Source organism: Caloenas nicobarica, chromosome 25 (assembly GCF_036013445.1).
Source record: "Caloenas nicobarica isolate bCalNic1 chromosome 25, bCalNic1.hap1, whole genome shotgun sequence".
Classification (NCBI taxonomy): Eukaryota; Metazoa; Chordata; class Aves; order Columbiformes; family Columbidae; genus Caloenas; species Caloenas nicobarica.
Window position 1 is genome coordinate 2,017,610 of NC_088269.1, and position 21,084 is coordinate 2,038,693.

The window sequence follows — 21,084 nt, forward strand, 5'->3', positions numbered from 1 at the left end:
TTACAAAACCAACTGCCAGGTTTAAAACACACAGTGATTTTGAGGGCTGGGGATACCTCCAGTTTATTTTTAGTTTTATTCGAGGCTCTTGGGCCAAGCACTAGCAGGGCCTCTGTGAAGACAAGCCTTGTGCTTCAGGTCAAACCCAAGATGGCACAGCAGGGGGCTTCTATTTTTATGACAGGAAAATGTCAACTTTAAGGGCACTACTTCAAAGATAAATGTAAATAGGTGTGGTGAGGCGCCAGCGTGGGCCGCGGCTCCTCGCTGACAGGATTTTTGTGCCCACCTCTCCCGTCGAAGGGAAGAAATGGTACCCGGGCACACTCCGTTCTCCCCATGCCCGCAGCCCGGGCGGAGGGGCACCGCGCACCGGGGTCTCTCTCCACAGCCCCCTCACGGCCCCGCCAAAACGGCGCCCCCCGCCCGCGCCCCCTCAGCCGCCCGCCCTGGCGGAGCCGCGCTGCATGCCGGGAGTTGTAGTCCAACCGCGGCCACGCGACCCCCGCGGCAACTGCCGCTCGGTGGGCGGGAACTACCGCTCCCAGCGTGCCGCGCGGCAGGGCCGGGGCCGCCATTCACCCACCCCCCCACTCCGCGGCGCGCTCGCCCCTCCGCGCTGTGGGGCGGCGGGTGGCGGCCGCGCTCCCGGGGGCTCCGCCGCTGGGGGCGGCATCCTGGGGCGGCGGGGCCGGGGCCGGGCCGAGCTATCCGGGCTGGCGGGGGCGGTGCTCCCGCCGGCAGCCGGGACTTCCTGTGACAGCCCATTTCCTGGTCGGATGGGGCCGGCGGGGGCTGGCGGCGGCGGCGGGGTCGGTCCCTGACGGGCTCGGTGACCGCCGGGAGCTCCGCCAGGCAGCGATGCGGGCCCCGGGCCCTGCCGGCAGACGGCCCCCGCCGTGACCTGCCGAGGGCAGCCACTGGGGCTGCGGCCGGCCGGCCCTGGGCGCCGCTGCGGGGTGCATGGAGGCACCTCCCGCCCGCAGAGAGGTACCAGCCGGGGGGCCCTGTCAGCCGGGGCGGCCCCGAGCGGGCCGCGCTGTGGGGATCAGCGCCTTTCCCTCCCCGTGACCCGCTGTGGTTTTGCAGGTGTGAATCCCCGGAGGACCGCGCGCCTGCTCCGCTCGGCCCCGCCAGGCGAGGGGCCCCGGGTCCCCCTCAGCGGCCTCGGCCGGGCCGCGGGAGGAGCCAGGAGGGGCTTGGGACCTTCAAACGGCGTCGGCCCCGTCACCAGGCGGCTGCTGCCTCCTGAGAAATGAAGAAGTTTTTTGACTCTCGCCGGGAGCAGGGCGGCTCTGGCCCCGGGTCGGGCACCAGCGGCGGCGGCGGCGGCTCCGGCGGCCCCGGCAGCGGGTACATCGGGCGGGTGTTCAGCGTCGGCCGCTACCAGGTGACGGTGGATGAGGTGCTGGCGGAAGGTAAGACCCCGGTGCCTTTGGCCTTGGCCTCAGTTCCCTCCCCCTTTCCCTCACGAAGCTGGGAACGGAGGCTCTGGCCTTGCCCTTGCGTTCTGCCTCCCCCTCTACCCCTAGTTCCCCGAATATTTCATTGTCCTTGACAGGCTTGCCATCCAGTGGCATCTGCAAGCTGACATTTCTGGTCTTCTCGGGTGTAAACCTGGTGTGAGTTTGCTGGATTTGGTTTGGTTTTGTTTGGGTTTTGTGTTGTTTTTTTTTTTTTTAATGCTTTAGAAATTGAGGGAGTTTCTGAAGCTAATTGTTTCCCACCTTCCCTAAACGGGGATGTTTTTTAAAACAACAACAACAAAACAAAACAAAAAACCCAAAAAACCCAAGCCAACCCAAAATTATCAGATGTTTTGGTGCAGGACAAGGTGCTGTAAATAAAGTGAGCAGTAGTCTTCACTCTAACTTTCTTCAGCCAGTTGTCTCCTTTCCTACCTTAAGCAGAGAGGAATAAAACGCTGGATAAATTCCTTGTAGGAATGTCATACCCATAGCAGAGCTATCTGTGAGCTGGGATGAGGCATTTCTGTTTGTGTGCTGTTTTTGCAGGGGAAGTGGTAACCCAAATCACTTTTTTTTTTTCAGAATAAAACAGTTAAAGAACTGAAAATGAACAGAAGGGATTATAAAACTCTTTAGGTGAGCAGTGCTTGCAGTGCAGCAAGCAGCTGGTGGTATTTTTTTTGAACTGTAACCAGCACTGCTACTTTAACTATCATTTTACATTTCATTTGTTTGGGCTCTAAGGAACCTTCTGAGTGGCTCTGGCTGGTAATCTTACCCTCGACCTTCAGAGAGATATTGGCCTCCTCAGAACTGCTCCTGGTCTTTCTCCTGTGCAGCATCCTTTGCAGTTTCAGTCAAAACAGTGTTTTGTTTTGCTCTTGTAATTGCGAAGGAGAGGGGAGCTGCTGGCTGAGAGCTGAGTGGGAGGACCTGTGTTGGCTTTTACAGAAGGAACCCTAAAATGGAAAAGAGACTCTGTGCGTGTTGCGTGCGTTCAGGTTTGTGAAGAGTGTATAAGAAAATAGACCCGTGACCATGTTTCAGACATGGTTTCTGATGTGCTGCATGCTGGGCTGAGAGCAGCTCTGAAAACAGTCCTTCAGCCAGTAACTATAGTGATTTTTTTTTTTTTTTTTTTTTTCCTTGACTTGACATTTGCAATATAGGTTTGCCTTGGCTGAAATTTCCAAGGCCCTTTTGGCCCTAGGAGCTTAGGAACTACAAGAACTAAGCCTGAGAAGCCATCACAGTCTTTTTTTTTTTTTTTTTTTTTTTTTGTTAATGCAGACTGGCCTCATCCTGCTAACATGGGAAAACAGAGGCTTTTTTTTGCTGATGAATAATCTGTTGGCAGGTTCTGCCCTGGCGCTGACGGCAGTGGGAAGTGAGCCGGTGTGTCACCGGGCTCTGTCCTGCTCAGCGGCTGAAGCTCCAGCCACCAAAGGTGGGAGCACAGGTTGCACGGAAGTGCCTCCCCTCTGTACCTTGCTGTCCTGGAGGAGCTGCTGCTTGGGGCGGCTTTTCCCTCTGACATGTGCTGTCTTGGCTGGATGGAGCACGGCCTGGTGTTGACTGCAGCCCTTAGATGTGCGCGCACAGGCCAAGCGAGCTGCAGCGGGCCTGTGAAATAGGTGCTGTGTTCTCTTGCCCACACCGTAAGGCGATGGAAGTTCTTTTGGTCAACCGTTTTCCCCACAGTTTGACTTCTGGTGCGGGCAATCCGAAATCCTTCCACGTGGTGAGCAAAGTCTGCAAGGGAACAGAGCAAGGTGGCTTGTAGGTTTGCAGGTTGTCACCTTTTGATGGGAACAGAGGGACGAAAATGCTGTTTCCTTTATAGGAAAGGTAGGTCTGGGAGTCAGCATGGGTCAGAGGTGCTGCTGTTTTATGTAATTCTGGCCTTTTGGTGCAGTCTTGTGTGTTCCCCAAGTGCTGGTAAACAGCGTTTTTTCACTGACTCAGCTGGAGACCTGGGGAGCTCGCTGGCAACCTGGTCCCTGCACGACTGACGTCTGAATCCTCATCCGGAAAAGTTTTTTGTACCTGCAGTGAATTTTGGTGCTTCAGCAGCATTGAAAAGGCAACTTGTGAAGTCTTGGCTATTTCTGCTAAAAGGAAAAGTCCCCTGGGAAGCACTTAGGAGGAGGAGGAGTATCCTGTGTGGGAAAGGAACAGATCTCACCGCTGTTGCTTTGGAAGGGAGAGGAGAGGCCCGTGTTTTGGTTGCAGCACGTGAAGCCTACAAAATAAACGAGATGTAAAAGCGATTTAAAAGAGTGAGCCTCTGAAATGGTGATGGATGGTGCGGGGGAGACCTGAATTGCAAGCCCGAGGAACTGCTTGGAGCAGAACTTTTTGGAATGAAAAGTGTTGGGATTTACCTGTGTCTGTCACAGCTGTGACTGGGCACCTTGGTTCTGCTGAGCAGCTGCTGTGGGTGCCGGGAGCCCGTGGCGCAGGCACTGTGACGGGTGCCAGATGGCAGACGGCTCCACGGGCTTGCAGCCTCTTGCATAGATCCCCCAAAATATCCGCTGTGCTTAGGTACGCTCCCCACCCCCTTAAAAACAGTTGTCTGGATGCTCGCTTTCCTGGGTGGGGAGGAACATTCCTTCCTTTTGGAAGGAAGTAGACGGGAGTAATATAGAAGGAACTTGACTGGTTGTTTATCAATGGTGGTGTAATACCAGTGAATCAGTAATTTTTTTACAAACAGTATATTGCAATAGGTGATTCTTGGTTGAGTCTGTAGTAGTTTTGCTCTAATCCATGTGATAGTATGAAAATTCCCCTCAAAGTTTGCATGAGGATTAGCCAGGGAGTTCTGCAAGGCCGGGGCTGAGTCGAGGGCATCAGCTGAGTTCTGTGGTGTGGGCTGGGGGGGGTTTGCAGACTTGAAGGTGTTTGAGTAGCTGAGGTGGGTGCCCAGGAGGCATTTGAGCGTGAGGGTGAGTCAGGCTACTATCTTACTGGTTTGTTTATGAAACTGTGTGATCAAATTGGATGCTGCTTTTTGTCTATGCCTGTGTGTAGGGGAAAACAAACAAAAAATCAAAAACCCCATCCCCAAAACACACCTGGAGCTATAAGGCGGGTGGTGTCTGTGTGATGAGGACCAGAACAGCAGAAACATTTAGAAGGATGTTACCAACAGTCAGAAATCTGCTGAGGAGTTTGTGGGATCTGCGTGTGTGGCAGATCTGGCACCACAAGCCGTGTGTACTTCTCTGAGCTCAAGCAGCCAAGGTGGGGATTGCCCCAGGGTCCAGTTTTCAGGGGCTCTGTTTTTTGTTACTCTGCGTATCTGCCACATCGTGAGAGTGTTGAGTTGATTCAAGGCCTGTAAACACTGATGGGGTGTGTGTTTGAGTTAGGATTTTGTCTTGGTCTCCTAGCAAAAGATACAGCCTGCATTTCTTCAGGCCTGTGAAAAGTCTCTCTTTGAATTAGTAGGATTTTTCTGAAGGTGCTACTTGTCTTTTCCCCTTAAAAATGTGTAAATTAGGGGATTCAGCTTCAGTAATTGTCAGGCATTTCCCTGACGCTTTTTTCAGATGTGTGCTGCTAGCTAATGTATATTTTGAAGCATTAACGGTAGACATTATAAACCAACGCAAGATTAGCTTAAATTTGCCAGCTTCATTGTGGATTTAGGGCAGACCAGCAGACCAGCGCGTGTTTGAGGAGCTGGGTAAGGCTGCGAGTGCCCAACTTGTGCCCAGTGGGGACGGAGGCCCCGGAGCTGCTGAAACGTGTGGTTGACCCCATTGCAGAGGATTCCTGCTGACCCCACCTGGCTTACACCCAGCGCTCCCTTTCCCCACAGCACCATAGCCTGAAGTCACTAAAATTACACAGGAACTTCTTCTGAAATAACTTCACTTTAAACCAAACCCCATCTTAGATAAATTTTGCAGATTTCCATGACCCTCAACCCAATTCCAGTGTGGCTGCATTCAAGACATCACTTTGAAGTGTATTTTGCCAGCTCTTGCCTTCCAGCTTCTGCCAAGTGCCAGCTGCTAATCAGCTGACCAGTGACATTTGGATTAGGAATTAAACTATTTCTCCTCTTGGAATGGGACATGTGATTTTAATTTTTTTTTCTCTGTTGCTTTTCCTGTGTACCTTGTGAAGCAGGACATGTACATGCGCTCTGCAGTGCTAGGGGGGATATTGGCTCCTCTGTGTTTTAGTAGTCTTTTTTTTAGAGTGTACAAGCCAGGCAAACTGGTGGAGAATCCCAGGTGAGTTCTTGGGTAAATGTCGAGGGATCCCAAGTGCTTTGGTGCTTTTAGCAGCGCAGGTTTTGCTGGGGCAGAGTGTGCGCCGTGTCCCTACATGTCATCAGGAGGCAAAAGGTGTTAGTGGATTTAACTGTGTAAGAAGTTGTGTGGCCCAGAGACTTGCATCGTCGAGCCACGCTTGGAAGGTTTATGCAATGTATCAGAGAAAGGGGCCTGGATCGTACAGGGGGTGGCTTGTTTCTTACATAACAGCTATAGTGGCTAAAAGCGTGTTTAACAGCACAGTTGTCCCCCCGTGACCACACTGGGCTATTCTCTGCAGTCATCTTCCCAGAAAGAGCCTCCTCTGTTAGGATAAAATAGTTTCTAATACAAGCAGTCCTGCAACACCCTTATGAAATTGTTGTTTACTTAGTATGAGAAAGCTTAGTTTTGGGATTCTGGCCAGGGAAAATAGGGGGTTTAACTATCCAACTGGGGCTTTGCAGAGTGCTCTAGTAGCTGTTACCTGTGGTTGTGACACCAGCAGTGACATTTTTGTATTTAAGGAGAACATGGGCCACTATAATGTTCCTATTGTGTCGTGGGCCTTCTCCCCTTTGTATGGGAGCTGGTCAGCGGTTGAAGGGAGCAGGTGGGAAGTTATAAATGTGCTGAAGACAAGCTGGAATCCACTTTGGGTTTAGCACTTGCTGCCTTCCAAGCTCACCCACCTGCATTAATCATGGCTAATGAGGGGTCAGAACTGACTGGTGCAGCACACTCGCATTGGGACTGGCAGCGGCTTGCTGCCTTTGAAGGTGACTTTTTTCAGTGAAAATGGTGATTTGGACAGACTGAGGCTGTGCCTGTTGGAGCAGGAGCTTGCCAGCTGCAGGACTTGCTGCTGCTCTTCTGGAGAGTCATAACCAGTTTGCCTTCGTTTGTAGTAAGTGTTTACTTGTGTTTCACATGTGGAAGGAGATGGGAAGTCTCTGAGGAGAGACATGCCATAAGCAAACTGGGTTTGCAGAGGAGTTCTCTTTTGATAATGAGAGGTAACTGAATAAATAAGTTTCCCAGGGAGGGTTGTCTTCTTTCTTGGATGGAGAGACATGCAGGATGTCCTTGTGTTGGTATCATTTGTTTTGAAAACATACCTCCTTCAATCAGATCCTGGCTGCTGTGCTGCTTTCAATGTGGGAACAATACTGACAGTGACTTACAAGCACAAGGAAAACATTTGGAAAGGCTCAAGTGAAACACAATTGCAAGGTAATTCTCTCTCATTTGCAGCTTTTTATCATTAGGGAAACTTTCCTTTTCTCCTTTTGTGGGAGGTCCAGGATTTGGCACAAAACTAAACGCAGGTTATTGTTATCTGCTCACAGTAGGATGCAGCAGAATGAAAGCACAGGAGAGTGGCCGCAGCTCCTCATGTGAGGATGCCCTGTTGCCAGAGTATCTGAGCCCTGGCACCATCTATAAAAATGTCCTTCCGTTCCTTTTGGGGCTGCTGGGAAATAATAGACTGAGATATGAAGGTGAAGCAGTACAGAGTGTGTGTGGCCAAGTCAGGAATTGATCTCTGGCCTTCCAGATTGAGTGCTTTAATTGCAGTCTGTGTTTTCTCTCAAACGTGGCCTCTGTGTGTGTTTTAAATGAGCGTGCTCTTGGCACACATGTGATTTGGGCATAGATTTATGTTTGCTCTGTGGCAGAACCCATGCTAACATCAGGACCCTGGGCCATGTGTCACAGGATTGGATTAAAGACTTTTTTGGAACAAGATGCTTATAGCATCTGGTTTGCTTCATGATTTTACAGAAACAAATTACGTACCGGTGATGGGTGATCTCATAGATTAAAAATAAAAAAAAGCCATCAGCAGCTGAGTTCCCCAAGCAGAGACTTTGCGTGTGTGTTGCTCCGCAGCTGAGCTGGTGCTGCGATGAGCGCAGGTATATCTGATCCGCAGTCATTCCCTGTTAGGAACGTGCTGGGTTTACTTCCTATTTAGTGTTTGTGAGGCTGTAATAGGGAGGTGACCCCAAAATGTGCCTGTGTGAACTTAAAAAAGCAGTCTGGCACGCTGCTCTCGAGGGTGTGATGGTGAAGTAACGTGCTCTTCTGAAGCTATCCAAATGCACATCTGTTATTCAGATGAAATCTTAGCTTGTGTCTCCTTTACTTCTGTTAGCTAAATGGTGCTTGCAAGGTCGATACGTGCTTTTGCTGCACAACCGACAGCAGTAAAATAAACTCAGAGCTTGTCTCTTAAACAAGTGAGAAGCATGATGTGGGCTTTCCCTGAACAGCAGTTTCTGTTCAAAGCACCATCGCAAGCGAGATGAACCCTTGGTTTGATATGGGATACCTGTTTTTGTGACTTTCCTGCTATCCTGGATTGTGCATGGAAGCTCTTCAGATGTTGCGGGAGTGAGAGTGATATAAAACTTGGACTTTTCCAAGTGTTTTAAAATACTGAAAATGAACCCAAATAACCAGTGCTGATGTGAGAGGAGCACAGAAGTGCAGACCTGTTGCTTTGTGTGCCTTCTCTGAGCGACCTGCCTGCATCAGTGATGCTTTAGTTACCTGTCGTGAGCCTCTGAAGGATTAATTGCTTCTGACTTGAAGTGCTTCAGAAATAAAGACCTTTCCAGCATTTAGCTGGTGCTTGGGAGGAGTGAGCTGGATCGATAGCAAATCCCTGCCTTAGGATTGCTTGTGTGCACATGAAGATATTTGTGGCTGCCGTTGACCCTTGGACTCTGGTCCAATAACTTTCTTCATGGCCTTTGGCAAGAAGATACACAAATGGTTGGTGGCGTGAAAGATATGCTGAAATTCTTAAAGAAAGTATCGTTTGAAGTTTCGAGGAGGATCTGTGAAAGCACATGTGTGCATGTCCTTGTGCACCGACACACCTGCCTTTCTATTTTAGCTGGATATTGTAGCACCTCTCATCAGGCAGGTGTATGTGTGGTGTGCAGAGCTGATGAGGACCAAGGAACCAGCAGCCAGGAAGGATTCGGTACCACCAGGAGCCGCTGGCTGGGGGAAGAGGCAGCGCCATGTCTCTGTGCAGAGAGAAGCCAGGATGGCTCCATGGCTAGGCTGGAAGGGTTCTCTTGTCGCAGGATCCCTGGTGCTTTGACTGGAGTTCTGCAGATGTCCCATTAGGCAACTTACACACTTGGGAGGTACCTGCTGAAGTCGTACGATGTCTCTGTGCTGTAGTTCCCTGTTGCAGGGCAGGCAGCATCAGCAGGATGCCCGTGACTGTGCTGGGGAGCAGGTGATGTGGACACCAGCTGGTGTGCGCTGGATATTCCCTGGAATATTGCAAGAGCTGCATGTGGAGCTGAGAGTGTTCTAACTGAAGCTCTGAGGCTGCGTGTTCATTACAGCCCTTCTAGAAGTCGGTGAGTGTAAGATGACACAAGAAGCCATTTGTCAACTGGTAAGATCCTGCTGGTTCTTTTTTTTAATTATTGGTTATGTTTTGTAAGGAACTCAAAGAATGCATTGCAGCGCACTGCCGTGTGGATCGGGGGATGGCAAAGGGTGAAGGAGGGACAGCGTGGCAGAGAGGAAGGGAAGGGGCTGTGGCCAAACTGTACTGGGCTGCTTTGAGTCCATATTTCAGGCAAAAAAAATTCTACTGGAAGTCAGAGCCTTTCTTTTGGCCTTTACCTGTTGCTTTTGAGTTAGAAGATATGCTTACAGATACATGAATATGAGTTCACTCTCCTGTTTCTATACCCGATTACCAGTTGCAGTTGGAACTGTTGTGCTGTCTCTGCTCTTCAGCGAACATGCAGACCCCTGTGTACGAGGTGTTGGACAACCTGTGGCTCTGTGCATGATTGTTCCCCTTCCCCTCTCTGCAAAATAAATAGATGGTGGAAGGCTTATCAAATTATTTTACAAATGAGAAACTGAAGCCCATGAAGATGTTACGATTTGATGAGGGCTATGTAAGAAAGCAGTGACAAAGCCTTGTCTTAAATGCAAATGTAACTCCTTGTCTGGTGTTTTAACCACACTGTCATTAATATTCATGTCACCATAGTATCGAGGAACTTCTATCGTGGACTTGGGCGCTGTGTCACCCAGTGCAAACCCAGGACAAAGTCTGGCCGTGCTCGGAGGTCCAGGGCCGCCCTCGCCTGGCCCTGCTCAGGCTCAGTGTTTGGGTTCAGTACAAAATACGCTCGTGTGCTGCCACCTCCGGACACATATTCAGAAAGAGGCTTCGCTGGATGCAAGCGGCTGTAATCTTACAGCTGATCATGACGTGATAATTAACATATGGTATCTGCTAATGATCTGATGTTATTCAGAGATCACAGGAAACACACAAACTTGGTGCACGCAGCACTCAACGGAACATGTGACAGGACTAAACAGGTATTGGATTTTTTTTTAGTTGAAATCATGCTATTTTTGAAGTGGGTCAGGGTGGTTTTCTACCTTTTGCTTTTATTTTAAACTTAACAACAGAAGAAGTACTTACATTGTACTTTTGAAGCTTTTTGTGCTACTGAGCAGGCTAGAAATGCATATATTGGTATATTAGATGTAAGCTGGGATTCTCAAGCAGTTATGTAAGTTCTTTTGGGCTGCTGAATTAAATCTCTAATAACGATGGAGCTTGTGAGCAACAGTCACAAGGCTGCAGGTTCTGGACCCCTGCAGCCCCTTCCTGTCTGTCCATCTGTCAGATGTCCGGACACATGTGCCTATTCATCTCTCTCCTTTCTCACTTGTGGACATGTGGAAAAGCTCAAAGCCCTGCATCATCTAGGGCTGATTTTTTTTTTTTTTTAATTTTAATTTTTCTTTATGCTGAATGCCGGATCCCATGTGCTCCTGACTGTACGTAGTTGTTTGAATTCCCTGAGCGTTGCCTGGTGGGACAGGAGCTGCCTCTCTCCATGCTTGGCATGTTACTGTGGAGTTGAAAAGTTCATTGCTGTCTTCAGGGTCCGATTAGCATATCCTCTGCGAGGGGAATATTATGGAGCCTTTAAGTTGTGTTTTCCTATTACTCAGTGAGATGGCACTTCCATGGCTCATGAGTGTTCTTGTAGTTATATGGAAGACCTGAAAAGGTTGAAATTCCTGGGTTTAAGAAGAGATTTGTTTGACACAAACCACCATCCACTGTTGTGAAGCTCTTACAGTTCATGTTCGCTGTAAGCTTGAGCTTTTCCCAGAATGTATAATATGTATTGGGGTATCTCTTGTTTTTCATGCTGCTTTGCTCAGTGGGGATGTCTGGATGCTGCCATAGCAATCAAAATTCCTAAAGGCCTGACTTGTTGCCATGAGCTCCCTTTGGATCCCGGCAGAGTCACTTCCCCGGTGCAGTTTGCTGTTCCTACAGCTCCCGTAAGCTCCGGTTGGCCCTGCAAGTCCAGGTAAAAACCAGTCCCAGCCCTGCCCTGCTTAGTCCTTCTCCTTCCTCCCCACCTCCAGCTCCGATGTGCTCTCTACTCAACTAGTGTTTTTTCTCTCCTGTCTGCGATTCACTGCTTCTGTGCCTTTCCAGTGAAGCTTTTCAGCCGCATGCGTCTGCTGCAGCTTCTTGCTGGCTTGACGGTTTCAGTGGCGTTCGCTCAAACCCCGTCATGCTCCGCAGCATGTTTGTGCCAGTGCTCATTTCACTTGGAGATGAACAAGGTTTCAGATGCTATTAGCAGCTGCTTGGAATAATAGCAGCTGAAATGTGCTTTTTAGAGGGCTGACTGATAACTAAACAAATGATTTTTTTTTTTAAGCTGTGAGTTATTTGTGACCCATTAATTTTTTTTTTTTTCAGTCTTACAGTGGAAGTTCAAGGACTAAAATTATCACAATAGAGAGGGACTGAGTCTGCTTTGCCAAGTAATCTGCTTGGAGGCAGTGTATCTTGCTGCATAGTAATAACACGCTGCTCCATCAGCTTTGGGTTTCCAAACCTGCCTGTCAGGAAGGAACCAAGTGGATGCACAAGCCTGTAGAGCATGGAGCACATGCCTGGAAAATCTGCCCACGTGAACGTCTAAATGTGCTGCCTTCTGTAAAGGCCAGTACAGTTCCATAGCCTTTAGTGAGTTATTTGTTACGAAATTGCTGTCACAAACACTGTGAGACTCTAATACCCCTCAGTTAAGGTATCCAGTCTGTGTTCTGTGTTCTTGGAGGACAGGTCGTGTGATGAGCTGTTGCTGCCCTTGGACTGGAGCTTTTGGAAAGGGAACACAGAGTTAACGCACAGGATGAATTCTGCCCACTGATCATTTTAGGCCTCTAATATGCTGTTGCATGGCAGAGATTAATTTCCCTTCCCCCCTGCCCTGCTTGTTTGTCTCCCCTCCTTTCTCTGCAGTCTTGTGATTTACAGCTTCCTTTTTTGACTTTTTCCACGAACCAGGAGGGTATGGCCTAGAGAGGAGTGGCTCTTACAGACCTGTAATGAGACAGGGCCCTTAAAAATGCAAAGAAAAGAAGTTAAACAGCTTTCAAACAGACCTATCAAATTAAAACCCAGAGAAGTGAGGAAGAGGCAGTTAAGCTTTTTCCCTGTCATCAGTGCAGTGAAAACGCCTGTGACTATATAAATATTTTGTGGCTGATTGCAGTTGTGAGTGTCATAGCCAATAAACTGAATGTTCACCCAAAAAAACCCCGACAGCCCCTAGCCAACCAGTCTTGTTCTCCTAAAATCAGGAGAGGTAAAGACTGTGCTTCTGTTCTGTGGTGAGTGATGTTTCTGGCTGTATTATTTTGCCCAATTTAGGCACTTGTGGCCATGATTGCCGCTCAAACATTAACTATGATACCCTGCCCGTTTAAAAAGTGCCCAGAAGAAGGTGGAGCCTGTAGATCTAAATCTGTCTTGTCATGGCCTAGATATTGCAGCAATGACACTAAGCAAGGGCCCTATAATTATGTTGGTAATATTGGATAATCACATTAGGATTCTCGGCTATGGTAAATCTGTATGGCTCACTGTGTCCCTGCTTTGCTCCTGCCGCGAATCTGACCCACAAGCTGGGCCTGACCTGAGCCCGTGTGTTACCTGGGGAGGAGCCCTTTGCTCTGTTAGATTTGCCGGACGCTCTGCTGAAGTTTGTCTGGTGATATTTAAAGATGAGATTAAGCAGCGCTGCAGCCGGGGCTCTGAGAGCTGCTGTTTTCTTGAGTCAGTAGTGAGAGGAGTTACTAAATAGCTGGGCTCTGCCTGCACGGTTGGGCCTTTTTTACAGTATTGGGTGCAGATCTTTGCTGTGATGGTGTGTGTTGTCTAATGGATGCACGTAACTCTGGAGACATCTTTGTAGCCGTTGTGGGGTTTTTGTGTGTGTCTGGTTTTTCTTCTTTCGCTGTACCACTAAATCAGTTGTGCAGCAGTTGCATTTGGTATCTGCACAAAGCTGACACAGATGCCGGGCTTTCCGTGCCCGGCAAAGTTGCTCAGCGCAAAGCTGCCGAACAGATTGTTGCTGGCCAGCAATGGAGGCTCCTCTTATTTTAAGGCAATAGAACATGCAAACTGTGTTGCTCATATGTGCAAATTTACGCTGTGGAGGCCGAATTCTTTCTAGCTTGAATGTGAGCTCCGTGGAGAATTTTTTGCTGCTTACAAAGGTTATTGCTGGTGGAAGACAGCGGAGCCTCCTGCCTGCATGTAGAATCCTCTCTGCCACAGGCTGTGAAACAGGATTGAATGGGAGTTTGTGAGCTGCTCTGTGCTGGGCTTGGTATGAACGTGAACCAGGTGAACTCAGAAGATTCATGGATGTCCCAGTGCTGTTTCCTCTGGCAGCAGGACCAGCCTGTGTAGGAGGCAGCGAGTTGTCCCTGGTCCTGGCAAAGTTTGAATATCCTTCAAGGGTTTGTCCTATGCGAGGAGGACTCTATCCTTGGATAACCTGACACACACATGACCTGTGTCCATGCTCCTTTTGTAGTTTCTTTAGTTAACGTAACTCTGGAAGTATTTATAAAATGAGAAGCTGCGTTTCCCGTCAGTCAGTTTAAACTGGAGTGCTCTTGACTTTTTACAGTTGTGTCACTGTTACAATCTTCTTTTGAATATGGTCACTATTAAATTCCTGACCTTGTTGCAAACGTATCTGCTTAGCTGATTTTCCGTCTGCTTATTACCTCATCTGGGGAGATGCAGGTTTTGGCTGATTCTCCTGATATTTGTGCCTGTTTCAGGTTTCCTGGCTTGAAATCCTTGGTGTCCTTTATGCTTTATCTAGGCACTATCTACTTTCCCTGCAGTTCTGAAGCTCTGATTCACTCCTACAGCCACTTAAATCGGTCAGAATGTGGATGAAATTTGAGTGGTTGTGACCATTGCCGCTTACACAGACAAAGCTCTTTCAGCAGGAGTTAGTGGCTTTTTTTTCTTGCCCTGAAGATAACTCGTAAATATTCAGACTATTTAACTGGCAGTTGATATTTCAGGATGTGATCTGATCAGTTTCTCAGAGCAGTTCTATCTCTGCTCCAGTATTAAACCTTTTGAAGTGCTATTTAAGGGCAGTGGAAGCAGCTCAAAGAGACAGACCAACCCACAGCTGAAAGCTTAGTAACCCAACCAGAATCTGCACTGATTTTTGTCTTGTTTTCATGGTGTTAAACTGTTCGGGTAAGCGTGGTGAGGTGAGACACTGAGCTGGATCTTTCCTCTCGGAAAGGAGCGTGGGGACCTTCCCAGGGGCTGCTCCTGCGTGGAAGGAACCGCGGGGCGTTGTTTGCTGCGCTCTCATGTGCTCCACAGCTCTAGGGCTCCATGGCCTATAAGCACTTCTATCTTTGTGTTTTAGAGCCCTTGAGCTGGAGGAGAACCCCTGCGCAGACCCGGCTTTCTGCCCTGCACAGACCAGTGCTTTGGATTCCTGAAATGTAGAGTTCATCTTAATAGTTCGTTCCAAACTGCTCGGAGATGCGGGGGCAGGCCGGCCTTTCAGAGTGAAGTAGTTCCCTGAACTTGGCACTGTTCTGCTTTAACATAAGTCAAGTGACTTAAAAAAATAAACCAAAACCCAGCTAAGTGAAGCTTGTTATTTCCTTTGAGGTAGAAAACCTCAGCTGAGAGTAGACCTGTTTAGTTTAGCATTATTATCTGCTTTTCTCAGCTGGAGAGTCTGTTGGCAGGGGATAAGGGGGTTTGTTTTGTTCTTGTTCAGAACGGGACTCTCTGGTTTATAACACACACGCACTGCTTGGAGTTAGAGGAACTCGGGTGTTGTAAGACAGAAGATCCACGTTCAGCTGTCCCTGGTTCCACAGAGGTTGTTGTGTTTGTGCAGCGTGTCCTGTGTTTCACCACTGTTCTTGTTGCTGCTGTCAGAAAGTCGTTCAGGTGGCACTTAGAGCTGTGGTTTCTGTGTGTGAGCCTGTTCTGTTGCAGCTGGTGGCTGAGCACACCCTGTGACTGCTTTGTGCTTGAGCTTGCAGGCTGTTGACACAGCCTATGTGTAAAGAAATTTTTAAAAAATCCTAATTTTGTAGCCTGGATTGTGGGAAACGAACACCGATGATGTCCACGTACTCCTGAGACACGATGCAAGGCTGTACCTCTAGCACAGGCTCTGTGTTTTCTGTGTGTGCAACTTGAGGGTGAATAATCTTTACTTATATGGATATAAAATAACATGTAAATACCCGAATGTAACCAAGGGATTATGGAATTGGATGGGAGAGTGAGTCATAGGCATTAATTAAATCCCAAGCCCCAGGTGTCAGGATGAATGACACTCTGACATGTATCAATAAAACAGAAAAATACAAACACGAAGACGACGACTAATACAAGCAGTCTTTTTGTGCCAGGTAACCTGGAAAAGCCAGTATCTAACCTGGTTTGTGGGCGCATTTGGTAATAAAAAGGGGTAATCTTGGAATAGAAAACTTACTTTGGGGTGAAGTATCCTGCCCTGCACGCAAAGAGCTCAGAAGTGATGGAGAAGTTGCATCAAAAGGGGGAAAATGGGATTGCAAATTAAGTTTTTTAGCAGGTCTGCTGCAGTAATACCCTTTTGCTGAGCAACGGAAGAGTGGAATAAAAGACAGCAGAAAGAATATGTTAGTGCAGATTAATACTGACAAAAATAGCACAATAATCCTAATGCCCATCATAGCCAAGTAGTGGAACTATCATTAAAATAAAAAGCCCACATAAAAATTAACCAGCAAATATTTATCTGAGTGGAGAGTGACACAAGAACATCACACATGAGATGTTGTCAGGAAGGGACTGTTGCCCTTTGCTCCTTCCCATTATCGCCGTGTTCTTGGGACCCGTGCGGAGCTTTTTGCAGGAGCTGCCGGATGAGTCTCCTCTCGACAGCCGGACTAGGCTGTTGTCGTGGTTTGATTGCGGGGTGACAATAAAACCGTGGCAGATGTATTGTTAACCCTCTCTCCCCGCTTTCCCCTTCAGCCCCTCCCTGTGCCCCCTTCCCACTAAGGACAGGCGATTGGGAGGGAAAGAAGGACAGAGAGAAGAGAGTTGGAAAAAATTTAAAAATGTTTTACTAATGCTACCCATAAAAATAGAGAAAATAATACAAAATATACAAAACCAATCTTGAAAGTCCCGGCAACTGCTTGGGCAGATGTAGGGCCGGCACCCGAAGCCCTGGCCTGGACTCTGCAGCCAACCGGAGCTGGATTCAGTCTGTCACTAGGCCTCAGTTCGCAGGGATGACTCGCAAGGTCCTCTCCCAATGTTGGCCATAAGGAAAAGGCACGAGATCCTCGTGATCTCCCATTTTTATATGAAGTATCACGTGAATGGGATGGAATATTTATTTGGTTAATTTTCAGTTCACCTCGTGCTTGCACATCTCACGGGATGCATCATTATCAATGACCTTGCATTCCATTGCTATGTCTACCAAAACATGTACCTAACTTTCAGGAAAACTGCAGTTAGTAAGAAGACTTTAGCTGACAGGAAAATTCACTAAAAGAGAAACCTGTTTTTAACAAAACCAGGACAGCTGTGATCCGCAGGAACATTGTTGGGCAGGAGCGGGAGGTTTTTCTGATGGTCTCAGCAGCCTGGTGTGGTCTGAGGAGATAATCCCAGGGCACCTTGGTGTTTTTTCCCCTTCTAGAGGTGAACCACTTGTCCATCTTCATGCTTGGTTTGTAGGTGGGGAGAACCGAGCCTGTGTTGTTCTTCCACTGTTGTTGAAAACAAAGAGCTGTAGGAGAGAAGCGCTGGCAGATCCGGGTGCTTTTCCCTGATGTGCTTGCAGAGCTTGATGCTAATGTTAGCTGAACTCAGCTGTTATCTAAAATAATTCCAGATGATTTTATTGCTTAACACTGCCCAAAGTGTTTTCCTTGGCCTTTTGTCTTTATGGTGAAGGGTGATTCCAAAGTTGAGGTTTGTTAAGCCATCTCCGTCGCTAGAAAAGATGCCTCAATATTTCGGTGCTTTATGATCAAGAATGACTGTTGTATATACACAACTAGGGAAAAACTTTATTTTTTTTTTTTTGTTAAAGGACTGCAGGTTATGGCAGCTAGAGAGGTGTCCGAGGTGCAGGATGGCTTTCTCAGTACAGCGGCACCGAGAAAATGGCTCTGGTGTTGCCAAGTGATGATGTCCAGTGATGGGAAACGTGCGGGGTGTGTGTGTCAGCTGGTTGGGGCTACGACCACAAGAAAATTAAGTGCCAGGAACTGTGTGTTTTAGTAAAGTTTGGGGAATGGTGAGCTGCAAACACCCTGTGCAAAGGAGCTGGTGTGGTTTTCCTCCAACTGGGTCAGAGCATCCTGACTTAGAGGGCAAAAAATAACAAAAAAAAAATCAAGTGAGCCTGCCCCTTGTACTTAGGAAAGTAAGTGCTAAGGAAGTTCTTCTGGCTTGTGAGATAAGGCAACATATGACGTAATTCTTGATGGATAAGAATCGATAAGTATTTGAATTGTGCAAATGAGGAGTGACTTTGTGCCTGGTGCAGCAAAGCACTTAAAATTAAGTGCCTGCTAGCACAACCGGAGCTTAAAATGCTGCGCTGGGTGTCCCTGGAGGCTGAATGTTCCTGGGGATGTCGGAAAAGCTCTTGGGTGTCCCCTCAGCTGCAGGACTAGAGCACCGTGGGCTGTCTTGATGTAGAGCTTGGAGGGGGATAACATAGAGCAAAACCACAGAAAGTTGGAAACAATTCAGTGGAAAACCACATCCATTGTTTGTCCAGTTCAGAAGAGAATTTAATCCCTGAAGAATAAAGTTTTTAGTGGCATCCAGAATGTTTATCAGGAGCTGTGGTAATTCCAGATATTGTTAATCTGTTTGTAGAAGGGTGATGGAGAAAATCCAAAATGGAGTGATTTTTTTTTTTTTTTTTTTAAAGTGGGAATTGGTGATTTGATAGTTGGTTCCTTCAAGCCTTTCCAAGTCTTTTTTTGACTAACATAACTAAAAAGGGGAGCAATTCCTCTTCCTGAAGCACAGCTGCTTTGGGGTTATCCCACATGGCCTTGGAAAAAAAAAAATGAGGGATGTGATCAAAGACAAAATGAGAAAACGTTTGCAGAGGGAAGACCCATCCATGCAGTCGAGATGATGTTGTTATTGCAGAGCTCGAAATGTGTGTGTCCCGTTTGCTTCTGCGCAAACAGCAGTTGGTGTCTCCGGGAGGTACGTCCAGCGTGGGTTTTAAAGGTGTTCTGCAAAGTTGTGTTTGGATGAAGCTATTGCTGGTTGGTTGGCGAACCTTCTGGCTCTTGCCGAGGGTGCTGGATCAGCATAACAGGGTGACAGAAAATGCAGCATGTTTTGGGAACACGAACAGCTTGTGAAAGGCCTTTGGTCCTGCAGATCGTGTGAAAGCTGAGCTGCTTCACTTGGTGTGCACAGGGCAGAGTCCAGCCAGTGCTGGGCTGGACTGTGATTAATTTGGTGAAGTGGTTCAAACACTGCCTGGCTACGGTTCAACTTGCTTTATTTTGGCTCAGCATGAAAAAAACCCAGGCTTGTTGTGGGGACCTGTTGTCTGGCAGGCATAAAACCTGCCTGCAGTAATAACCTTGTTTTCTTCTCTGCTGTTTAAATTGTTATCTGATAGGGTGTATTTGAGGAGCTAGAGCAGAACTTAATGCAGCTCAAACAGTTGAGTAAGTGATGCTGTGAGAAGATACAGTCATGGTGCTGGTAGGAAGAGGGTTCTCAGGACAAGCTGTGTCTGCTGGTTCCCAGAACCACCACGGTGCTGGCCCAGAAGGACCAGGTGGGTCCGTTGCTCCAGAAGCCCTGGGCTGTGCCAGAGGGCGGTCGCGTCCATCGAGGGTGAGGGGTGCAGTGCTCAGGTACAGTTTGCTGTAACAGCACGTAGAACCATAGAATAGAATCACAGAATGGTTTGGGTTGGAGGGGCCTTCCCAGCTCCCCCAGTGCCCCCCCTGCCATGAGCAGGGACATCTGCACCAGCTCAGGTTGCTCAGAACCCCGTCCAGCCTGGCCTGGGATGTCTCCAGGCATGGAGCATCCACCACCTCTCTGGGCAACCTGGGCCAGGGTCTCACCACCCTCAGGGGCAACAGTTTATTTGATATATCCAGCCTGAATCTCCCTTCCTTTCGTTTAAAACCACCACACCTTGTCCTATTGCAACAGGCCCTGCTCAAAAGTCTGTCCCCATCTTTCCTATAAGCTGCCTTTAAGTCCAGAAAGGCTGCAATAAGGTCTCCCCAGAGCTTCTCTTCTCCAGCTGAGCACCCCAACTCTCTCAGCCTGTCCTCCCAGCAGAGCTGTTCCAGCCTCGGATCATTTCTGGGGCTCCTTTGGGCCCTCTCTGGCAGGTCCATGTGTGTCCTGTGCTGAGGACCCCAGAGCTGGACCAGCACTGCAGGAGGGTCTCACCAGAGCGGGGCAGAGGGGCAGGATCCCCCAAACCTGCTGCTCACACTGCTGGGGATGCAGCCCAGGGTACCGTTGGTCTCTGGGCTGCAGGCACACGTTGCCGGCTCTGTCCCATCTTTCATCCCCTAGCACTCCCGAGTCCTCCGCAGGGCTGCTTCATCCCTCCATCCCCAGCCTGGACCAGGGTTGCCCCGACCGAGGTGCAGGACCTTGCACTTGGCCTTGTTGAACCTCATGAGGTTCGCATGAGCCCACTTCTCCAGCTTGTCCTGGTCCCTCTGGATGGATCCCGTCCCTCAGGCGTGTCACCTGCACCACTCAGCTTTGTGTCATCTGCAAACCTGCTGAGGGTGCACTCAATCCCACTGTCTTTGTCATTGATGAAGATATTTAACAATACTGGTCCCAGTATGGACCCCTGGGGGGACACCACTTGTCACTGGTGTCCATCCAGACATTGTGCCTCTCCAATGTAGAGAGAAGGGTGTTGGGGGGGACCATGTCAAAGGCTTTACAGAAGTCCAGATAGATGCCATCTGTAGCCCTTCCTTTGTCCACTGGTGTCATTACTCAATTGTAGAAGGCCATGAGGTTGGGCAGGCAGGACTTGCCCTTGGTGAAGCTGCGCTGGCTGTCTCGAATCACCTCCCTGTCCCTCATGTGCCTTAGCACAGCTTCTAGAGGATCTGTTCCATCATCTCCCCAGGCACTTACTGAGCTTGGCTGATTTACTTGTTCAGTATTGGGGCCAGTTCTGTTTAATCTCCTTATCAGTGATCTGGACGAGGGGATCGAGTGCACCCTCAGTAATGTTGCAGATGACACCAAGTTGGGTGGAGTGTTGATCTGCTGGAGGGCAGGAGGCTCTGCAGAGGGATCTGGCCCAGCTGGATCGATGGGCTGAGGCCAGTTGCCTGAGGTTCAACAAGGCCAGGTGCTGGTTCCTGCACTTGGGCCACAACAACCCCATGAACGCTGCAGGCTGGGGAAGAGCGGCTGGAAAAGGAGCTGGGGGTGTTGGTGACAGTGGCTGAACACGAGCCAGCGTGTGGCCAGGTGGCCAAGAGGCCACCAGCATCCTGGCTGGTACCAGCACTGGTGTGGCCAGCAGGACTAGGGAAGTGATTGTGCCACTGTACTTGGCACTGGTGAGGCCAAACCTTGAATCCTGTGTTCAGTTTTGGGCCCCTCATCATAAGAAGGACATTGAGGCACTGGGAAGAGCGCAGAGGAGGCGATGAAGCTGGTGAGAGACTGGAGCACAAGCGCGATGAGGGACCTGGGGGGTTCAGCCTGGAGAACAGGAGCTGAGGGGAGACCTGATGTCTCAACTGCCTGAAAGGAGCTCGCAGCCAGAGGGTGTTGGTCTCTTCTCTCAAGTAGCAAGTGATCAGACAAGAGGAAGCGGCCTCAAGTTGTGCCAGGGGAGGTTGAGGTTGGATCTGGGGAACAATTTCTTCCCCAAAGGGCTGTGGGGCATTGGAACAGGCTGCCCAGGGCA

General features: G+C 48.9%; 1 protein-coding gene across 10 annotated transcripts in view; it reads left to right on the forward strand.

The window, feature by feature from the left end:
• Positions 1 to 699: 699 nt before the first annotated feature.
• AAK1 (AP2 associated kinase 1) overlaps positions 700 to 21,084 on the forward strand; it is an 86,456-nt gene continuing 66,071 nt past the window's right edge. For 7 of the 10 annotated variants that reach the window (XM_065651855.1, XM_065651859.1, XM_065651857.1 and 4 more), the window contains exons 1-2: positions 705 to 990; positions 1,090 to 1,418. In XM_065651855.1, coding sequence (XP_065507927.1) covers positions 1,256 to 1,418 — 163 coding nt within the window. In that variant the 5' untranslated portion in view covers positions 705 to 990; positions 1,090 to 1,255. Of the gene's footprint in view, positions 991 to 1,089; positions 1,419 to 21,084 lie in introns of all 10 variants that reach the window. The other 3 variants (XM_065651852.1, XM_065651854.1, XM_065651862.1) reach the window with 2 other exon arrangements.